General features: G+C 46.3%; 1 protein-coding gene across 1 annotated transcript; it reads left to right on the plus strand.

Moving 5' to 3' along the window:
* Positions 1-1,416: 1,416 nt before the first annotated feature.
* CHPF (chondroitin polymerizing factor) lies at positions 1,417-21,302 on the plus strand. The gene is made up of 4 exons (XM_066631502.1): positions 1,417-2,103; positions 12,755-13,319; positions 14,350-14,532; positions 19,063-21,302. The coding sequence occupies exons 1-4, from the start codon at positions 1,796-1,798 to the stop codon at positions 20,326-20,328; spliced, it is 2,322 nt and encodes a 773-aa protein (XP_066487599.1). The 5' UTR covers positions 1,417-1,795; the 3' UTR covers positions 20,329-21,302.
* The last annotated feature ends 1,959 nt before the right edge of the window (positions 21,303-23,261 follow it).

Here is a 23,261-nt window from a genome sequence, read left to right on the forward strand (position 1 = left end):
ATGCATACTTTGGAGCTCTGCGCACGGAGCTGAGCTACAATTTGTGTCACGTTCCTTGTCTAGCTGCCAGGTGGCTGGTGTCTAAAGGTTCCATGAGTACCACCGGACACCACCTCAAGTCCCACTGGTAGTACTGCACCACTGTTTGAGAAACACTGATCTGTACACATTTTTTTTCCTTGAAATCATATTCATTGGGGTATCTGAGGTGAAGAACAAGGGGCAAGAGCTCCAAATTCAGCACATCAGATTCAGACAAAGGAAATGAGCTCCTTAAGTATGGAAACCTGTAGTATTTCCTTCCTTGGAGTACTTTGCTCTTTATTATAATGATCATGACAGTATGTCAAATAACGTCCTTCACATAGTGTTTTGATTTAGGATTGGGAAGTGGTGAAGTCCCGAAGTGGTAAAATGGGACTATATCACACATTGTGTGATAATTTTGTATCCCTCACATATTAATAAAGCTCCCTGTAAGGAGAAAACTAGCATAACAGAGAAAAAGTTGTGGTGCAGGCCTCCCTCTGCTCTGCTAGTTTTCGATGGCATTGGATTTATTAATTCTTACATAGGATTCTGAGAGCATTTCTCCAGGTACAGTCCAAAGTGGCATAGCCCATTCAGGGATGTCATACATAAGGCCTGTGGGTGGACTGTGGCCTGCGGAAGCAATTTATTTGGCCTCCATTATAATTGGGCTCTCCCAGCATGAGGATTGAGCTCTCTCATATCTTGAAAATAAGAACAAGATTTACACATTTTCTCTTCTGTCATTGGCAGCCAATGAGTTTCTGTGTGAGAACAAAGCGCTTCTCAGACCAATCCTATCCCCACTTTCTTGGGAGTAAGCCCCATTGACACTAATGGCTCTTACTTCTGGGATTGGGCTCTCAGGCTGCCATCCTATCCCCACTTTCCTGGGAGTAAGCCCCATTGACTCTAATGGGACTTACTTCTGAGTAGACATGCCTCAGATTGGGCTCTCAGGCTGCCATTCTATTCCCCACTTTCCTGGGAGTAAGCCCCATTGACTCTAATGGGACTTACTTCTGAGTAGACCCCCATAGGCTGGGCAGTGAGGCCCTTTTTTAACTCTTGCTTTCCCACTGAAGTTCCCCGGCTTTGCAACAGCAGAGCGGCCCAGCACCAGGTCGAGTAGACGCGCCTAGCCCACCGGCGCCCCAACACTTCCCTCCTGCAGGCAATTACGTCCCCCCGCAACTTTGTCAGAATTCTAAGGCGGGCTCTGACGAAGCGCATCCTCGAACGGGGATTGGCTCCTGGCTCCGAGGGGGCGTGGCCTGGCGGATGACGGGTGGCGAAGGGGGCAGGGCTGCGCGGAGGTGACACGTCGGACGGCGCCGGCGGCGGCGGCGGCGGCTCCTGAAGACAAGCGAGAGGTGACGCCTCCTCGCGCCCCTTCCCCCTTCCGCGAGAGCGCCCCCCCTCCTCGAGACAGGATGGAACGGCTGCACCAATAGGCTCAGCTCGCGCAAGAGTTCTGGACCTGGAGCGGGCCCGCCTCTTCCGTTGCCTGGCAGCGGCTGCCCCTCCCCCCTCGCAGGACCCGAAGCCGGTCCCGGGTTCGCTCCCCTCCCCCTTCGCCCTCTCGTCGCATAGGAGCCTCCCTTCCGGGCCCCCCTGGGGAGGCCCTCTCGTGACCTTCCCGGGCCCTGCCCCAGCACTGCCCCACTGGTCCTCCCCTCCACCCTCACCTGCGCAGGTGCCTCTGGAGCTCCTTCCCTCCCTGGACCCCCTGCCCCCCTGACAGCCCTCCCGCCCCACCAGTGCCATGCGCTTCTCCTTGGTCCTGTCGCTTCTGCGCCCTGTGGGGCCTGTGGTGGTGGGGGTCTCCCTGGGCTTCACGCTCAGCCTCCTCAGCGTCACCTGGGTGGAGGAGCCCTGTGGGCCCGGCCAGGGCGGCCTGCGAGATGGAGGTCTGGAGCAGCAGCAGCAGCAGCCAGGGGGCCAGGGCAACGCTGCCCGAAAGCCGAACTCTGTGTCTGCGGGGCTGGGCGTGGAGCCTGGACAGACCTGGGAGCCCCGTGTCCTGCCCTACAAGCCTCCGAACCCAGGCAAGGCTGCCAAGAAAACCATCAGGTATCTATGGGGAAAGGAAAGCAGTGGGGAGGGTGCGCGCAGAGGGGGGCACCGTTTTCCAGCGGTAATCTTGACAAGACCTTGTGTGGTTCCTTACTGATGACCCTGCCACAGTTTCTGTCCCGTTCTGTGCTCTTGGTGTACTGTTCTCTGGCATGATTTAAGGTCCCTCTGGGGATAGTCTGTACCGTTTTTGTTATGCTGCTGGGGTTTAGTGACTAAGGGCGCAATCGTATAGGCCGGCGCAAGTCCCTTACGCCAGCCCAGGAGTGTAGCAAAAGTGCATTAGTAGTAGTAGTAGTAGTAGTAGTAGTAAACTTTATTTGTATCCCGACCTTCTCCCTGAAAGGGACCCAGGGCGGCTTACAACGTGTAAAAACAATTTTAAAAAGCATGATTTAACACAGATAAAAACATATTAAAAACACATTAACAGAGGCCATTAAAACAGTAGTAAGAATAACGTCAGAATAAAAAGAGCATAAAACAGCAAATCATAGAGGAGTCCAGCCTGTCAAAAGAAACTAAAAGATGTATAAAAGTGTTAAAAAGGCCAAGGAATTAGAAGGCTTGTTTAAAGAGCAGGGTCTTCAGGCCTCACCAAAAAAACTCAAGAGGGAGCCATTCTCAAGTCAAGGGGAAGGGTGTTCCACAATGTTGGTGCCACTACTGAGAAGGCCCTATTTCTTGCCGCTGCCCCACGAACCACCTTGGGCGGTGGCACTTGTAAAAAGGCCTGCTCTGATGACTTGAGAGGACGAGCCAGATAGCCTGGCCCAGAGCAGTATAGGGCTTTAAAGGTCAAAACCAGTCAGTATAGGGCTTTAAAGGTCAAAAACAGTAGTGCACATTTGTGCACTCCGGAGGCAGTTAGGCCGGTGCAAGGGACTTGCACCGGCCTAATGTCATTTTAGGATTGTACCCTTATGCAGGGGATGGACAGAGTGGATAGGGAGATGCTCTTTACACTCTCACATAACACCAGAACCAGGGGACATCCACTAAAATTGAGTGTTGGGAGAGTTAGAACAGACAAGAGAAAATATTTCTTTACTCAGCTTGTGGTTGGTCTGTGGAACTCCTTGCCACAGGATGTGTTGACGGCGTCTAGCCTGGACACCTTTAAAAGGGGATTGGACAAGTTTCTGGAGGAAAAATCCATTACGGGGTACAAGCCATGATGCGTATACACAACCTCCTGATTTTAGAAATGGGCTATGTCAGAATGCCAGATGCAAGGGAGGGCACCAGGATGACGTCTCTTGTTATCTGGTGTGCTCCCTGGGGCATTTGGTGGGCCGCTGTGAGATACAGGAAGCTGGACTAGATGGGCCTATGGCCTGATCCAGTGGGGCTGTTCTTATGTTAGTCACTGAACCATGCCATCACAGGCCCCGGGGAAGGTGAGTTTGCACTGACCAATCTTATTCCTGGGTGGGGAGAAGGTGGGTGGTGGGCCTTCCTGGGGGCAGGCAGGAGAGGAGCAGGAGATGGGGGCCAGGATCTGGCAGTTATGCTGAATGCTAACCCCATTCCTGTGCAGCCTGAGCCAGGCCTGGGCTACTCGGATTTGCGCTACTTCCGGAGGTGTAGCAGATCTGAGTAGCCCCATTGGGGCCACAGTGGCTATCCCCGGGGTAAGGGAATGTTATTCCTCTTGCCCCTGGCTGAGCCACTAAGCGCCTGAACGTTGCACTGGATACAGTACAGGCTCACTGGCCTGCCTGTTTCAGCACAAGTTAGGATTGCACTGTAAATTTACCATATTATCTATATATAGTCTATATAGTTTTTGCTCATAGTGACAAACATTTATGTAACAGTATTTTCTGCATGTAAAAGCAGGCTGCTGAATTAAACAGGTACAATTTGTTTTAGTTTGTCCTCACAACAACCCTGTGATGCAAATGATGAGATAATTTGTGCTGAGAGACATTGCCTTTCCAAAGTCACATTATTTTTGTACCACCCTTCCTCCAAGGAGCTCCAGGTGGTGTACATAGTTTCTCCCCTCCTTTTGTCCTCACAACAACCCTGTAAGGTAGGTGAGGCTGAGAGACAGTGACTAGTCCAAGGTCACCCAGGAAGCTTCATGACTGATCAGTGGTGTGAACCTGGACCTTCCAAGTTTTAAGCCCAAATCCCAAACCACTAACTTCACTGATACAGATGAGACTTGAATTCATACCCCTTAGATACCATCTACCTGACTATATGTCAGGGGTGCCCAAACCCTGGCCCTGGGGCCACTTGTGGCCGTCAAGGACTTCCAATCCGGCCCTCAGGGAGACCCCAGTCTCCAATGAGCCTCTGGCCCTCCGGAGACTTACTGGAGCCCGTGCTGGCCTGATGCAACTGCTCTCAGTGTGACAGCCAACTATTTGACCTCTTGCATGAGCTGTGGGACGAGGGCTCCCTCTACTGATTGCTGTTTCACATCTGTAATGCAGCAGTGGCAGCAAAGGAAAGGCTGGCCTTTGTGCAAGGCCTTTTATAGGCCTTGAGCTATTGCAAGACCTTTATTCATTCATATAAGTTCCATCTCTAATATATTCATTTAAGTAAATTTATTCAAATTTGAAATGTAAATTAAATTTTTTTTTCCTGGCCCCCCACACAGTGTCAGAGAGTTGATGTGGCCTGCCTGCCAAAAAGTTTGGACACCCTTGCTATATACTCGTATGATAATCACATCCACATCCTAAGCTAAGAACATGGGCACACTGTTGCAGGTAGCTCAGTCTGTCCCTGACTGCAGATTCATGGATCCTTTCCTGTGATGAAAACTTGGGTTGAAGATAAAAGTTCAACTTGATTTGTTTTAGGCTCTTTGTGGTCTAGTTGGGTGTTCAAGAAACTGTTCTCTAACAATAGTCGTCAACCTTCAATGGAAGATTTATGGGGAGCCTATGCTACAGGAGACCTGTCTGGCATGGGTTACTTTGTTTTCTGCAGAACTATTTCCTGAGAGTGAGCAGTAAGCACTGTGGTGGTCTTGGCCTTCTTTTTGCCTTACCTCTTTTTTCCTCAGGCTGCTGCTCAGGATGGTATAGTAGTGGTTTGGGAGCTGGACTTGGACGTGAAAGAGCCTGGGTCAAATCCCTACTCAGCCATGAAGCTTCCTGGGTGACCTTGGGCCAGTCACTGTCCCTTAGCCTCACTTACCTCACAGGTTTGTTGTGAGGACAAAAGATGGAGAGAAACTATGTACACCACCCTGAGGAGAGGAACTAACTATGCGCACCACTCTGAGCTCCTTGGAGGAAGGGTGGTATAAAAATGTAAATAAATAAAATAAACTCCCATAGGAAATATTGGGACTAATCTGTAGCTACTCAGGAAGTCCTTCTATTCAAATAGTTTCTCTTGGAAGGAGGTGGGCTAGAGTGGTGATAGCGGGCTCTTGACTATTAACTGAGCATGATGCCTGCTGCTCTTCTACAGTGTCAGCTGAGGGCCTAATCCTGAACAGTGCACTCTGGCTTACTGCTAGCATGCACTGTCACAAACAGGCCATAAGGCACGTTTGCGGGCCCTAGTGCAGGGCAAGCGCCAGTGGTAGCCCAGCACAGGGCTACTGCAGGGCGGCCACTGGAGCTCTGCCATTCGGCGGTTGTGCAGACCACTGAGTAGTGGAGAGGTAAGTGGAGGTGTGGGGAGAGGCGGGGAGTTGGCATTCTGGGGAGGTGGGGAGAGGGCAGGGAGGAGGTGTGCCCTGGGGAGGGAGTAGGGAGGGAGGAAGGAGGGAGGGACGATCCAGAGCCTCTGTGTCAGGCTCACCGCATGACATGGAGATTCTTGATTCATTGCCGAGCTTTGGGTTCATGGTGAATCAAGTAGCCCTGCAATGTGGGAAGTTCCCTTCTCCTGAGGAGTTGCCAGTGGCTACCCAGAGCGCACAGGATGCAGCAGCAGCCATTTTTGGAACCACTGCAGCCCCGTGCTCCAGGCAGCTCAGGATTGGGCTGTGAGTCACCTCTGGAGCTTCCTTTGAACCTGTCCAGATAGTCACTTTTTAAGTAATGAATGTATTGTTGGAGTGATTCAAGCATCTTCCTTCAAGGAAGTGTTTCTGAAGCAGGGATACTGTTTTATTTCATACACTCTGTTGAATTGCATGGCAGAAAGGTTGGATGTACGTAGATATGAACTTCTCAGCTCTCAAAAGGTAATACTGTATTTTGACACTGGAAAAGTGCATTTTTCATTCAAGTTAGCATTTCCATTGCACTAATAATAATAATAATAATAATAATAATAATAATAATAATACAGGTATTTCTGAACCACCTTTCTTGGTCCTCAGATTTCTCCTTAGACTTTATTCAAGGCGGTTTACATAGGCAGGCAATTTAAATCCCCTTAGGGATTTTTGCAATTTGAAAGAAGGTTTCTATCTTTCAAGAAACCACAACACTCAGATGTTTCTTTCTTGATCTGGTCGCACATTCTGGCCTCCATCCTCCCACGCTCAGAGCAGATGGAATAGCTTGGCCCAGCTTGTCAGCTGCTTCAAGTTCACACGGTGCTGGTGGCCTTGAACAGGCTACCTTCGGATGTTATTTTCAGGCAAATGGGGTGTCCAAAGTTTTTGGCAGGAGGGCCACATCATCTCTCTGACACTGTGTTGGGGGCTGGGGAAAAAAGAATTAATTTATATTTAAAATTTGAATAAATTTACATAAGTTTACATAAATTAATATATTAAAGATGAACTTATATGAATGAATGAAGGTCTTGCAATAGCACAAGGCCTCTAAAAGGCCTTGCACAAAGCAAGGCTGGCCTTTCCTTTGCTACTGCTACTGCATCACAGATGTGAAACAGCAAGCAGTAGAGGGAGCCCTCATCCCACAGCTCATTCGAGAGGTCAAACAGTCGCTCTCATACTGAGAGCAGTTGCGTTGGGCCAGTGCGGGCTCCAACAAATCTCTACAGGGCCAGAGGCTCATTGGAGACTGGGGGCTCCCTCAGGGCCGCATTGAGAGGCCTCAAGGGCCGCAAGTGGCCCCAGGGCCGGGGTTTGGGCACCCCTGCCTTAGGCATTTATCACTGTTCTACTGTAATAGAGCACTCACCTATCTGCTTTTTGAAAAAGAAATTCTATATGTCGGCAAGAAACAAGTTAATTAAAAAAAATAATGATTATAAGAACACCAGAAGAACCTTGCTGGATCAGTCCAAAGGCCCATGTGGTCTAGCTTCCTATATCTCACTGTGGCCCACAGATGCCTCAAGGAGCACACAGGACAGCAGGAGACCCGCATCCTGTTGCTACTTCTTTGCACCTGGCCTTTTGAGATAGCCTATTTCTAAATATGTAGCCTATTTATAACTTTTAATAATATTGGATAAAGTTTCTATAAATGTGAGTGATTCACCATATAGTTGGTTTTTATTCTAGGATGTTAGGATTCACCTGCAGTTGCAAGTTTTAAAGAAAGATAAGAGATTACAACAAAAATAAAGCAAAATAACTATTTTTTAAAAGTTGGATCTAAGGCAAGTTATGCCAGACAGGCAGGAAGCCAATTCATCAAGCATCATCAGAATTAACATGAAGGAGGTAATTGTTCCTTGGTTTCTGTGGCAAACATGATGGACTCATGGGATGGTCCTAGACCTAGGCAGTAACCTTTGTCACATACCTGTTCTTATTTGGAAATGTTTGCTGTTATAGAAGATGGCTAGTAGGAGAAGCTTTACTATGCTGCTACGTTGTCCCTGACTGATGCAGGGTTAGGGGGTAGTCTTTTTGTTTTAGTTTTCATCTAAGACACGATATTGTAATGAAATTTAAAAGGTTTGATACTACCTACACAGTAATGGTATTGGCCTCATGGAATATTTGGTAAAATGATGATGGTCAAATGGACAGTCCATTGACGAGTGTTCCAACCCATTGATGAGTGTTCTTGTGTTTTTCTCTCAGCTCAGGTTGCTCAGCAGGGAATTACTGGCTCTGTGTTTGGCACAGATGAAATGGGGTTTCATTTAACTGCTTTGTACCTCTTCTCTGGGAATTGCTTTCCATATTTTCAGTTTGGCCCTAAAATACACGCATCCTGCCTACAGTGTTTTAGTCTTTTATTTGCTGCCCACCTAAGAAGAGCGGTCTCTGTCCCAGCAAAACATCTGAGCGGCAGACACTATGGGGCCCTCTTCTAGGAGGGAGAACCCAGGCTGATGCATGCAACCTGTCAAGCAGTAGGGGAGAGAGAGCAGGGATTTAATGACACCATGTTGTGTTGTGTGCATCTTGACTTTTTGGACAGAACAAAGGTAATTAGCTGTATGCGTAGCCTCACATGATGATAGCATGACCGAAGGTAGCGTGGAGGCCGAGTGAGTGAGAGGGGTGTGTGTGTGAGATCCTTCTGCTTCTTTTCTCATTGTGAGTTCCCCTACTCTCCCCATCTCTTCCCAGATGTGATAGTGATAGGAGGTGATGGGTCATGGAGAAGAGTGGGTCGCTATATTAAATTGTTTGTAAACACAAATTGAAATAAAGGAGACTAACTTCTAAGTAAAGATCTTCAGGGTCGGGGTGGAGAATAATTTTCTAATGTATCATGGCACTTCTTGTCTTCCCCAGATAGTTTGTTTGGGCTTATTCTCCCTTATCTTATCTCTAGGTTCAGCTGCTCTGGCTTGTTTTCACCACTAGAGAGTTTGCCTCTTATCTTATCTGAGCCTTCCTTTTTTCTGAGGTCATTCACCTTGGTCTCAATCAACCATTTCTCTCCACAGTTCTCCTTGTACCTAGTTAGGTGTTGTAGCATATCAACTAGTGTGCTGAAAGTATCCCTAGGGAGGAGGCGTACTTTCCCCCCTTGGACCCTCCCATGCTCAAAGCAGTTTGTGTAGCCTGCATTGGTCTTGTAGTATTCCCTGCTAGCCCTTTGTGCCAGTAAGGGGTGGGCCCAATCCTCTAAATAAGAACTCTGTAGTTATGTGCTTAGCTGAGCTGGAAGCTTCTGTTTCATTTTGAGTTATAGTGTTGACCCCAGAGTCCCAGGTTGCTGCACCCAAGCTTTTGGTAAAATGCAGCTGGGTCCTGGGATGTGTTGTGTCCTCTTTGGAATGGGAATGAATTTGGTGTGTGGGTGCATGCGTGCACTAGAGGAGGAAAGCCAACAGACTTGAGCTCCTGTAGCCACATGTTCATTTGCCAGTTGCCAAATTCCTTTGTTGGAAAATTGTGACACTTATGGGGAGGTTACTCATTCTCAGCCTTTGCAAGTGTCATGATTACTGGGGGTTAATGCTGTCTGTTGTCAGTCCAGAAGGCTGGATTTATTTGTAGATACCCTTATTAGGCTTCTGAAGCCTTTCCTTTCTGGGGAATTGTTCTGTTCCTTACAAGGCTTAACAGTGCCAAGCTTTTATCTTTAACACACACACTCTCTCTCTCTTTCTCTGTGCCATATTCAGTGTGTGTGTTACTGTCTCTGTCTTCACCAGCTTCCCCACCCCACCCTGGCCTGCCTCTGCAGGGTGTACTGGCTTCTTGTTGCTGCCCCTCTCAGTAGTAAGGTACTGCTGTTCTAAGCTCCTGTCTCCCAGTTTCTGTCCCCATGTCTTTTCCCAATCCTAATGTATGAAGGAAGCTCCTGTTTCAATTGTCTTCCTGACTTCTATGATCCCTCCTGCCAGGTTTCTTAATGTTCCCTTCTCTTTCGCCTGTGTGCTCAGAACTCAGAATCTGTGTACTGGCTGAGACCAACAGTAGGAATTGGGGGGCCCAGGGATGAGGGACTGAATGAGCTGTGTTGTCCCCAGAAAGGGAGGGTGTGTGTGGGCAGGATGGACAGGAAGTGGAGGGGCTGAATGAGCCCACTGTGTGAGGGAGTTGGAGATGGGGGTGGGTAGGAGTGGTTTCCTGCTGTATTTGAATAATTAAAATCTGAAACTAATTGTAAGAGACAGACCACCTGCCTCCCAACCCCCACGGCAATATCTCTGCTGTAAGCCAGATCCATGCTCCCCTGACTCCCATAGCAAGTCTGTCTCTTCTTGCTACCACAAGCCCCTACCTAAGTGGGGAATAGCAATGTGTATCTTTTCCCATGATTGTCGTTCAGGACCTGTAACTGCAGCGACCAGGTTGCAACTTGAACCATCATTAAGCAACTGGAGTTCTGGTGTCAGTTCTCCCCCACCCCTAAAGTTTCAAGTTGTAGCTGCTTGTTGCTACTCAGCTAAGGATTATGATTAGCTCCTTAGGGGGCCACGTAGTGATGGAGGCTGCAGATGGCTTTGTAGCTGGTCTGGACAGGCAAGGGTTCAGTACTGGGCCAGGCAGAATCTGCTCAGCCAGGCTATCCTTGGGCATTTCATTCATTAGCTGAAGTCTAGTGCAGTCCCAACATACCCCCCTCCCCAAATCAACACATTAAAAAAAAATGTAAGGAGAATAGCCACAAAGTCATTCATCAATCATAAAAGCTGCATAAAAAGGGTCAATGTACTGGTATAAATGTTATGGTTGGTGCTTTCAGCCTTTCCGAATATTACTTAGGCCTGTGTTTTTAACCCCTTTTTGGGTTGTGGCACCCTTGTAACATAATTGCATCTTGAGGAATACCCACAGGCCAAGCCCCTGAACGCCAAGAACCCATGTACTATGTACAAAAGTATACGACTCAAGTAAACAAAGCATCAAAACATTTTGAACGGACTGATTCTTTTACTTGTGAAACGTTCTGGGCATGTTAGTAGACACTTTGGCTTGTATCTGGAAAAGGCACCTGTTTTTATCTCTCCATCAGTTCATTGTAATTTTCAACCTCTCCATCTCACAAACAATCCACATGCTCCATTTTTCAGCTGTTACTGGGATTCTTGTGCAGATCATCACTTAGGCATCTTACTTTGGGCAACTGCTGGCTCTTCTTCCCCTTCCTGGCTAGCTCTTTCTTAAAGTGGGTGATGGCTGCTTCTGTGCCTGGCCTGCTCCTTCTCCTTCCTCTGCTCTGTCTTTTGAAAAGGCAAGGCAAGCGTTTGAAGAAGGAAGGAAATGGGGAGAATGATGGACCAGACTCTCACTAGCTCTACTTTGCTCATTTCCTTTTGTCCTGGGTTAGTCCTTGCCATTTCAAAAAGGCAAAGAAGCAAGACTGAATGGGGGGGGGGCAGTCCGAAAAGAGAGGGGCTAGAGCATTGTCTTTGGTAACCTGGGGAAGCAGTGCTCTAGGGCAGGGGTTTCCAAACCCTGGCCCAGGGGCCAGATGCGGCCCGCGGTGAGCCTCTATCCGGTCCACGGCCAACCTCTTGTCCCCTGAAAGCCTCTGGCCCACTCAACTGGACATGACCAGAGCTGTGCTCTGGTTGCATCTGGAGGGTGTTCTGAGAGCCAGAGAGGCTGAGTGAATGAGCCCACTCATTCTTTTATTCATTCATCAAAGTTCCATCTCTAATTTATTTAATTTTTTTTCTGGCCCTCAGCACTGCACCAGATATTTCATGTGGCCCTCTGGCCAAAAGGTTTGGAGACCCCTGCTCTAGGGCAACTACAACCCTGCATGATACACAAGCATAGAGAGTTCCATGTGGTCACTGAGCCCCTGAGAGCCCCCTGTGGAATCCTGATGAAAAATGCTGAAATAGACCCTGGGCTTGGAAGTAGGTTCAGATTTCCTGGCTGACAAGAATGATGTGAAGCTTTAGCAAACCTCTCGGTCAGATAGAAGGCTACCCCAGATGAGGAGAGTAGTGGGTAGTGAAGTGGCAGCAGTGAGAGTGGGTGGCAGCAGTGAAGTTGCTCTCTGTTACTCACGTTCTGCGCCTATAAAGTGCTGTGTGGTGGGGTGGGGGTGGTGGTGGAAAAACCATTTAGTCTAGTGTGCTGAGACAGACCCTATGCAACAGCTGAGTAACAGCTGTACAATTATTGCCCAACCCTGAAAAAACTATTATTATTTATTAATATTAATATTAATGTATGTGACATCTTATGGGGTAGCATAAGTAAAATCAGTGGTCCTAGGAACTTGCAGTATAAAGTACAATGACAAGGAGGGTTGCAGCAGCGCTTCCTTGAGACTTGATTGTGGTCAGGTATTAAGGCTCCATTCTCTCTCCAAACCACGCTCTTAGCTAATGAATGAAATGCCGAAGGAGAGCCCTGGCTGAGCAGATTCCACCTGGCCTGGTACTGAACCCGTGCCCGTCCAGGCCATCTGCTTACTGCTTTCCTGTGGTACTGTCCCACATGACTACAGCATATGTATAAAAAATTGGAACCTACTGCATCTTTCTCTTCAAGTTGTCACTTTCCCTGCTGAGAGGGTCAGGGTTGGGCTGAAAAGATCCATGACATTGGCCTGCCCATGTGGTTTCAGTATTCATATATATGCTGTGTGGCCATGTGGGATAGCACTGCAAGGAAGCTACTCCCATGCCACTGTAGAGGTGTGATGATGCAAATGAAGCAATGACTTCATGGAACAGGTAGGGTTTGAGAAGTCTGATTATTGGGGGATACCAGTCCTTCTACAAGAAAAGCTTATTATTTTATGAGAAATTTGAGGACCTAATTAGAAATGTAGGGTGGAGATTATTCTTTCTCTGGAGGTAAGGTATATGTGTTGTATGTGGGAAATATCTACTTACCTGTCTTTCTTTCTGTCTTCCCTCCCTGTTTCTGAAGGACTCGATACATCAGCACAGAGCTGGGCATGCGACAGCGCCTCTTTGTGGGGGTGTTGACCTCAAAGAACACATTGCACTCCCTGGCAGTGGCAGTGAACCGTACGCTGGGTCACCGACTAGAGCGCCTGGTTTACTTCACAGGGACACGAGGGCGCAAGGTGCCACATGGCATGATGGTAGTGACACATGGTGATGAGAGGCCCATCTGGAACATGTACCAGACAATTAAGTATGTGCTGGATCATTACATATCGGACTTTGACTGGGTTTTCCTGGTGCAGGATGACACATACACAGAGGCGCATCGTGTGACCCACTTGGCCTCTCATCTCAGCATTGACACTCTGCTCTATATGGGCCGGCCTGAGGAGTTCATTGGTGGGGACACTCAAGGGCGCTACTGCTATGGCGGCTTTGGCTACCTACTTTCTCGCGCCTTGCTCCTACGGTTGCAGCCTCACTTGGAAAGCTGCAGGAATGACATCTTGAGTGCCCGGCCAGATGAATGGCTGGGGCGTTGCATCATTGATTACACAGGAGTGGACTGCGTGGCAGAGCACGAGGTGAGGACCTATTCCACTGAGCTGCCTAACTCTCCTCGTCCCTTTCCCTTGTACCCTGTGGGCCACTTGATGTGCAACATGTTTTCTTCATGGAGATAATCTTCATATGTGGGGAAGAAGTAGACACCCTCAATTACCTTAGCTTTGTATGACAATTGCACAAGGGTCTGTTTTGATGTGATTTTATATATATATTCATTCATTCATTCATTCCCTGTAAGGAAAAACATCACAGTAGCTGCTTCATTGACTGTATGGTTTCTGAAATGTGAATACTATTAACTTAATCCTTTAAACCTTGATAGTTTTCTTAATCATTTAACACTTCTTAATCAAACTTTGTATGTGGGATGGCCTGGCATTAAGCTGTACTCTGAATGAACACAGCTCTCCTTTTCTCTCCCTCCCACTTTCCCCATCACAACCTAAAGTGTTATCAGTTATGCTGGGTAAGACCAGAAAAAATGCCTGGCACTTTTACATAGTTCAAGGAGAAAGAAATTTGACCATGAAGGTTTCAGAGAGAGGCAATGTAGCCTGGGAGGAGAGGATATGATGGAATCCTTATGTGAGTGTGCTAGTTTATGTATGTATGCCTACTGTATTTGCAGATGGCCTTTTGTCCATAAAGGTTCTCAAGGAAGTTTGCAGTTAAAACAATTCAGATTTGACAAAAATAAATCAAATCAAAAAGCCACAACAGCAGGATAATCAAAACAGATGTTCAGAAGCAAAAAAACAAATCAACATCAAGAATAATTTAATCAGTTTAATCTCTGAAACCACAGTCAAAAGTGGATGTTTTTGCTCCCTCTGAAAAGAGAGACTATTTCAAGGGGAGAAAAGTTCTGAAGGTCTGGATTACCCATAAAAAAAAAAAAGATGGGTTCTCAATTGCACTTGCCCTCTAGGGCAAACCTGGTGGACTTTATTTTGGTTAAAATTGAAGAATACCAGGCAGAGAGTGTATGTGCTGGACTAGATCAAACTTCCCATTATGTTACCTTTCTCTCCCTCCCTCCCTCCCCAGGGCCTACGTTACCAGTACTTCGAGCTTGGAAAGAACATAGACCCTGAGAAGGAGAGTGACCCACAATTTAATGCTGCGTTGACAGTGCATCCCGTGCTGGATCCTTTGCAGATGTACCGACTACACAGACATTTTGCCCGTGTGGAGCTCGAACGCACTTATCAGGAGATCCAGCAGTTACAGGTAAGATGGGCATGCAGCAGAGGACCTAGGGCCTGGGCTTCTACCTTCTGAGCTGGGGCAGAGTGCTCTCTTCTCCCAGAACATCTGTCTTTATCTTGGTCCCCCTTTCAGTTCTCAGCTGCATTTACTGTGGTGTTGGGCAGTATAAATTTATAGCACTGACTGACTGACAGCTTCTAGAATGTTTTGAAGCATCCAGTGTTGATGTCTGAACATATGACTTTTTGCACTGAATCTCAACCTGAAGCTTACTATGCGTCATTGCAGTGGTTACTTTAAATAAAACCTTTAAACAAAGTTCCCAAATGTGGAAGTCGGGCAGCATTGTGCATGTTTGTTAAGCAAACAAAAGAAGGGAAATTCCTAGATTCCCAGATTTGGTATAATGGCCGATGAACCATGATGGTCATCTGATTCTTAAATCTAATTGCGGGGCACATGGCTGTCTACCAGAATGGATCTTTGGCTCACAGCCTGTAATTCCTCATGTTGCTGCAGAGTTTGAACTGGGCAGCATCTTTGTTTTTGTAGACTGTAACATTAAATGCTTTGTTTATGAAATAAAAAGTACAGAATATTAAGACATATGGCGCCTGCTTGGAAAATGGTAAGATACTGAACCAAAATGCATACAAGCGCTCAGTTGTTGCATTAAATTACATTGATTAGTATTATTCATTGAGTTTTACTTTTCTTCGTATGACTGTAAATTAAAATTTGAGTCTACTGCCCCAGGTTGTAATAAGTTTTTAAATGATTTATTTATATGGTTCCCCTGCCAGTTGGCAGTTGGAGTTTTTTTTAATAAAATAATATGCAGTAAAGGGTGTAATAAAAATGAAAATCCATTTTAAAAATTAGAAACTGCAAGCAAGGGAAAAAAATACTTTGGGGAACTGAGAGTTGATCCCCAGAACCAGATAATAGAATACTACAAGCCTTCAGGTTCTCTTTGAAGTGAAAAGAAAGTAATGGAATGTACGTACAGTGGTTAGATAACAGCAGTGCTTTTTTGAAGGCTATAGAGCTTTCTCTGGAGAAGAAGCAAACTCTCACTGAGGTGCTTGATTGGCCCCCAGCATGTAAGACATGATCCCTGAACAGCAGGTGGTGTTTGAACACAGATAAACATCAGGGTGAGATTAATCGAGGTAATTATATAATTTACTAAGCTAACTCTGTATAATCCATTGCAATTTGCTGTGCCTAATGAAATTTTTTTCTTTAATAATAGTACCATATTAATCTAAGCAGTAAAAAATATTGAAAGATGGTAAACCCTTCTCTTTAGGCACCAAAAAAGGAGTTTTAGAGGGTGGTAATTGGTGTAGGGAAGGCAGGCTATAAATATTTTAAATAAAAACTGAAGTTGTGTACGATCTACCCATTTCACACCAAAAGCTACATCAATCTGACTATAGATTATCCTACATCAAGACAACTGCCCTAGGTCATCACATTTCCCCCCTTACTTCAGATTCCAATTATATGTACTGGATAAAGGCCACAGGGAGTGCAGGGAACTTGAACCTTTGGGGGCAGTGCTGCTACCAGCCTGATATCACTCCAAAAGGATAATAAAATAGTCTTAAGAGCATATATGGGTTAGGCAAGCTTTGAGGGCAGAGCCAAAATCTTGATTTGACTGCAAGCAAAAACTAGACATTCACAATTATTTGAGACAATGCTAAATCAAGGCATGCATAAATCAAAACAAACAAAAGTATAGCTACTAACTACGTGTGCTCTAAGCTAGATAGTGGGTCCTGACTTAGTTTGAGAAACACTAGGTGGGTCGTGAGCCAATTTCAGGTGGGTTCCCATTCATTTCAATATTTTATTTTAATATATTAGACTTGATACTACCATGGGATGTGGCTGCATTTGGGGAAATGTTACAGACCTGTACTTTTAACAAGCTACTATGTATATTCTTTTAACAATAATAGTAAATGGAACTTATTCCTGGGTAAGTGTGGGTAGGATTGCAGCCTAGGATTGTTAAAAATTTCCTGCTTTATGATGTCACTTCCAGTCATGACATCACTTCTGGTGGGTCCTGATAGATTCTCATTCTTAAAAAGTGGGCCCCGGTGCTAAATGTGTGAGGTAGAATACACTGGCATTGGTACTTTATTGCAATGGAGCATGGGAAGGCTGGCCCTCAGGCTAATTTGCTAAGAAATTAGGGGCCAGATCTGACCCGTTCTTCAGGTGGTGGCTGACTGGACTTTTCTTTTGCTTGATTGTAAAATGTGACCCAGAGAGCCATTTCCCTTTTGAAAGAGATTTGAGGTGGAGTCAGGAATAGTCTGGGCTGTCACTCCTGAAGGCAACAATTCCTGACTAATCTGGGCTAGCTCCTCTGCATTCATAATGCATCCATTTGACAAGTGAAAGACATGATTACCTGGTTGGCAGATGTACACAGTTTTTGAAAGAGTGGTTGCCAGAGTGCCAACACTTGCAAAGAGCATTCTTAATTTTTAGCAGTTGCAGTTGTCAGCCTAAGAACCTGGAGCATGTAGATGGGGTTTGATTAAAGAACCAGTCCACTAATGTTAATGATGGGAGCTTTTGGTCCCAGGAGGGGTGGAGATAGACTTTGAAATATGTGAAGCAGAGGTGGCAAATTCTTTGCTTGCTATGGGGGACTTGGGTTACAGACCAAAAGGCTGCCTGCAATGATACGTAGTCTTGAATAATGCCATTAGCCTAAATCCCCTGCTCATCCTTGTGCCATTCCTCAGTGCATAAGCTTGGTCTTCAGCTGTTAGAGTGCTGCAGAGTTGGCTGCAACTTCAGTCTCTTGTCTTGCTGTTCTCCTCTCTTGAATTCTGAGCATGACTTCTTACAAGGAAACCCAGTTTTTGTACTCAGAGTAAATGATACCAAATATGTAGAGCGATGGGACTCTGCTTACATTTATTCTGTTTCCATAAGCATATTTTCTAAGAACTTAGAATCTCCTGACAAACTGGGGAATGGAAGGAGAGAGACGTGAAAATGTTGGCAATGTAGCCTTTGTTATCATTGGAGCTACAATCTCCCTTGAGAAATAGAATGAAAACTGAAAATATCAGAATATTAGATTTTGCACCAGATGGCAAGTTCCAATCTTTTGCAGTTTGCTTATGGCAGTGCAGAAGAAGTGCATTTTGAATGTGCTGTGACCTGTAGAAGCATTGTGTGGACAACAGTTTTCTACCTGGACTTCTCTAGAATTGCCTGCTTCCTGTCTCCAAGGGTGATATGTATGCAGTCTCAGTAGTGTTTAAAGACCTGAGCAGATCGTATTGTGTATGTCTAGATTCATACATTCAGAGATGCATATAAGGACCTTGGCTTAAGTATGGGTACTTGCAGTCATAGCCTCTCTATCACTTTATGAAGTCTTCATGGGGCACAATGCATATATTTTCGATGCTAGGCTCTTACTGTGATGCCATACTGCCACCAGGTGACAGGATGGTATAACTCCACACACTCTGCTGTCCTCTAGTGCTCCTTTCAATGGTGCTGATGTTGAGTAGGAGTTCCAACCCACCATTATTGACAGGAATTGCATTTTGATACAGTTTTGTTGGAAGCTTACAGTTACCACTAGTACAGTTTCTTGAGTGGTGTGGGTCTGTTGCACAGAATGGTACTTTCTGCTTCCCTTGTTCTCTAAGCACTGAACTTTGAACTAGCTGTTGTGAAACAGCAGCTGATACCAGGCAGCCTGGTAGTGATCAAGACTATGATGGAACTGTTTCTAAGAAGAACCCTACTGGATTATGTCATAAGCCCATCTAGCCCAGCGTCCTGTTAACTGTAGTGACAAACCAGATGCCTCTGGGGATCCAACAAACCAGACAGTAGGCAAATGGCTCTCGCCTGTTGTTGCTTCCTGGCAAAAGGTTGTCTATTGGAGGGATGTCTGTGCTGAACTTTCTGATATGTTTATTGGTGCCTAGCCATGTATTTGTGTAGAAGGTTTATTAAATGCAGTTGCTCACTTGGGGTAGCTGGTGGAAGTGGCAGGAAATGGTTCTGAAAGCCTGGAGGGACATGTTGGTGGGAGAAGAATTGCTTTTGCTCTGGGAGATTGGGGTTTGAGACCTTCCTCTGCCTTGAGTTGGTGTGTGATCTTGGGATAAGTTGGCACTTCCTTTCCCTCTTTGGTAAAATGAGAAGAATCGTGACTTTGCCTTCATCACAGCAATGCTACAGGAAAATGCATAATGATTACATAGTTCCACATTTGCAAAAAATTCTTTTATAAATAAGTGTAATTGGTAGTGAATGTCTGATGACACCACACAGAAGGATTGCTGATAGAGGGTCTGACGCTTCTGAGGATGTCCCTGAATGGGAATGGTGCGAGAGAAGCAAGATAGTGTTTGTGTTGGCCCATTTGGGGCTAAAAGGAGGAACTGCTCTTCACCATAGGCCGAGTGAGCATTGGGAGTGTGCCAGAGTCCTTTTGGTGGCTTTCATCCATTCTTGCTGACTCTTATGACCCTCTTATACTCTCTGTCATTGCAGCTGGAGATCCAGAACACCAGCAGCCTGTCTGCAGATGGTGACCTGAGTGCTACATGGCCCATTGGCATTGCACCCTCTTTCCAGCCCAAGACACGCTTCGAGGTGCTGCGCTGGGATTACTTTACTGAAGAAGCAGCCTTTGCCTGTGTGGATGGGGCCCCCAAGTGTGAGCTCAGAGGAGCAGATGCAGCTGATGTGGCCGATGTGGTTACTGCAGCCATAGAAGAGTTGAACCATCGGTACCAGCCAGTACTTCATGTGCGCAAACAGCAGTTGTTGAATGGGTACCGCCGTTTTGATCCTACACGAGGAATGGAGTACACACTGGATCTGCAGCTGGAGCTGGTAACCCAGAAAGGACACAGCCGTTCACTGGTCAAGCGTGTGCATTTACTACGCCCCCTCAGTGAGGTGGAGATAATCCCTATGCCCTATGTGACTGAGGCTAGCCGGGTCAACGTCATCCTGCCATTAACAGCCCCAGAGCGAGATTATGCATCACGCTTCCTAGAAGTCTATGCTGCTGCAGCTTTTGAAAATACTGAGAATGCCGTGCTCACCTTCCTCTTCATTTATGATCCCTTTGAGGCTCAGCAAGTGGCTCAGAACGATGTCTTTGGGGCAGTGAAAGCACGCATCTCAGAGTATGAGCAGCGCTACACACAGGTGAAAATCCCCTGGATCAGTGTCAAGACAGATGCACCCTCCCAGATCAAGGTGATGGATATCATCTCCAAGAAACACCCAGTGGACACACTTTTCTTTGTGGCTGGTGTGAGCACTGAGGTCACCACTGAGTTCCTCAACCGCTGCCGCATGAACACCATCAATAGCTGGCAGGTGTTCTTCCCCATCCACTTCCAGGGCTACAATCCCACCATCGCCTTCCGCAACCAACCTTCACCCCTCTCTGGCTTGGACCTTGTGCGTGATGCTGGCCACTTTGACCGAGATGCTTTCAATGAAGCTTGCTTCTACAATGCTGACTACATGGCAGCACGCACTCGCATGGCAGCTGATGCCCAGGACAACGAGGACATCCTGGAGACAATGGACATTTATGACCTATTTGTCAAGTATTCAAACCTGCATGTTTTCCGAGCAGTAGAGCCCGCCCTCTTGCAGCACTACAGGCCACATAGTTGCAATCCACGGCTGAGTGAGGAACAGTATCACCGTTGTGTGCAGAGCAGTTTGGAGGGCCTGGGTTCCCGTGCCCAGCTGGCCATGGTGCTCTTTGAGCAGGAACAGGGCAATAGCACATGAGGACTGGGGCCAGGGCCTGCCTGCCTCACCATCTCCACTGCACTTACTTCCCGTAGTGGTGGTAAAGACTTGGAAATTACTGTTGAGGCTTGGTGCCCAGGGTTGAAGTTCTGGTTGGCCTTACAGGCTACATAGCGAACAGTAGATGGGAATCAGACATTGTTGGTTCTGGTCCCATTTTTGTCTTGCTCTGTGTCCTAGCACAGACCCAGTTTCTTCCCTAGGGCAGCTGCAAGCCTCAAACAAGGGCAGGCAGGACCTGCCCTGGAACTCCCTGCCTTGGGCTGCTCAGTGCTGACCCTCCTGCCCTGGGTAGGGGTTGCAGGGCTTTTAGAAAGAACGTCTGTGTAAGCAGCAAGTGGGACTGGGCTGAAGTAGAAGAGGCTGGGTTGCTGGCTCCTGGACAGAATGGGGCAAGAAACCTGATCTGTTGGGAGCATTGCTCAATCCTGTTGTTGCAGATTTAGTGCTAACTTAATGAACACTCCAGATTGGGTATGAGGATTTTTCTGAGGGTGGGATTCCTACTGTTGTCATTTGTCTTGTGGCTCATCCCATGGAATTATGACCCAGGCCTCCTTGGCCTCAGATTAGTATTGGTAGGGGTAAGAAGGCAACATTGTCTTGGCAAGAACTTTCAGTAGGAGAGTCAAGCTGCCCCTGCTGCTAGGCTGGATCTGGCGCTGTGAGCATAAACTGTGTTTCTGGCACTGCCTGCCATCCTTTGCCACCTGCTGGGCTCGAGAAGTGTGGACTTCACCTTACCTTGCTACTATCAGCAGTTGCCATGAACTCTTCAGCAGAGTGTGATGTATTGGTCAGCCTGGTGCTATGACCAGGGAGCAGGCAAGCTCAGAACTGGGGGAGGAGATGGAGCTTGGCTCTCCAGTGGGTTTATATTTAATATGGGGACTGGGGGAAGGTTGGTAACTAAAACTTGTTTTACATTTTAATAAACTGGAGCAAAGCGCAAAGTGTTTGGTAATTTTTTTCTGTAAGACTTTGTGCATGTTTGGGGAGAGATTGTGGAACAAATGGAAGTTATTTATATATAAGAACTTATGGAAAACCATTGTAGTCCCTAAAGACTAAAGAAGAGCAGTTACATAGTTTAATGAGCATATAACAAGCAGCTATGGAGTCTGGAATCTTTAGTTTTTACATCTCTCATATTCATCGGAATATCTTTATTAAGGGGGAGGGGGAGAGAGAGAGAACATGCTGCTGGCTCCAAATCTCAGTTATCCATTGGTTAGGTTGCCTTGATTTTATAGGGTATGTTTGCAAACATTTGAACTTCTGGTGGGAAGAGATCAGTCACAGAATGTTGAAAGTCAATGCAGCTACTATAAGGGAAGGTCAGTTTAGCGAAAGTGGAATGATAATTATATAGGTCCTGTGGGGTTTTGGCAGGGGAAGGAATATAGATGCTTGATGCAAGAGAGCTGGGTGCTGAACTGGATAGCTGCAAAAGGCAAGGGAAGCTAGAGACAGGCGTCTAAGAAGACAGCACAACTGAAGAAAGTATACAGAGAGATTAGGATGCTTGGAAAGATGTGTGGCACAGGTGCTAGGTTCAGAAGGGATTCTTGTGGAAAGGAATGGGTCTGTGGACCATGGTGCTAGCTGTGTAGGGAAGATTATGTAGTCAGTTTCACAGATGGAACCAGCCAGATCTTTTCCTGCCTATCTATCTTGCCTTGTATGACAGTAAAATATATTTAAGTAAATAAAAACCATGCTGACTGTCAGCCTGGTTTTCATAAAGAACAAGCCATATGCACCCAACAGTTTTCTGATCTATGAACTACTGCATTACTGGGAATTTATGGCCTGTCCCCCTAACTGGCTTTATAGAGGCAGGTGTCTATGAGAAGGGAATTCCACAGATGAATAGATAATGGTGATTGAGAGGTAGGTGTGTGTGTGTGTGTGTGTGTGTGTGTGTGTGTGTGTGCGCACATAAGATATTTCAAATGCAGTTAAGAAAATATGTTCTACATTTGAAGCAGCCACAAACATTTCTCTTCAATCCCTGCATCCACTTTGGGTTTAATAAGCTGTCTTTATTTACACGGCGAACACAACAAGAGACAGGTCTGGCTATGAGAATTACTCTGTTCTGACTTCTGGATCATCCCTGTTATAGACTGTCTCTTGCGTTTCCCTCTAAAGACCTCATGCTCTTGGTTATGCTGCAGTACCAAATGTACAGACCTGGAATATCTCCCTTTGTGGCTTAAGCAGTTGGGCTCAAGCCACTGAGGCAAACGGCAGAAGTAGTTAAAACCTGTCTCCAATGGGATGTGTGGGAGCTATTCCTTACAGGTGTCATGGTGAATCTGATAATTACTGCTCAGTGTAGTTGTATGTTCTTGTTGCTCACATAATCAGTCAATAGAGTTCTCTGGTGTGTCTATCCTGCAGGTGGACTTTCCTTGCACTTTCCCCACAGCAACCGAAGGTCAGGTTTTGTTTTGTTTTAAAAAAAGATCCCAGTCTCAGGAATTTTGCAATATAAAATTACAAAAAGACAGAATCATGCATAGTTATATAGCATATACAACTGTGAAATAAAGAATTTTGTATTTTTCACCAATTGCCACTATAGAGTTTGTCATCAGGAGCAATTCTGAGGTTTCTGTTTTGAGAAAATGTGTAGCATGGAAACAATATTGGTGCTTCTTGTCTGAAGCAGTTTCTTCAACAGAAGGTGCTGTTCTGAAAGAAAAAGGATTTCTACTTGGATGCTCCTTTTCTCAGCTCCCAGTACAGGCTCTGAGAACTTTAGTTGCATGACAGGCAGAAATTTGAGGTGCATCTCTTCCTAACAGGAGTATCTCCATGCTAGGAAAAGTGGCATTTGTTGACATTCTGCCTGTCATTGAACTGCTAAAAATACTCTGCTTGAAGTTAGGACATATTTGGGGGAG

Source organism: Tiliqua scincoides, chromosome 1 (genome assembly GCF_035046505.1).
Source record: "Tiliqua scincoides isolate rTilSci1 chromosome 1, rTilSci1.hap2, whole genome shotgun sequence".
Taxonomy (NCBI): domain Eukaryota; kingdom Metazoa; phylum Chordata; class Lepidosauria; order Squamata; family Scincidae; genus Tiliqua; species Tiliqua scincoides.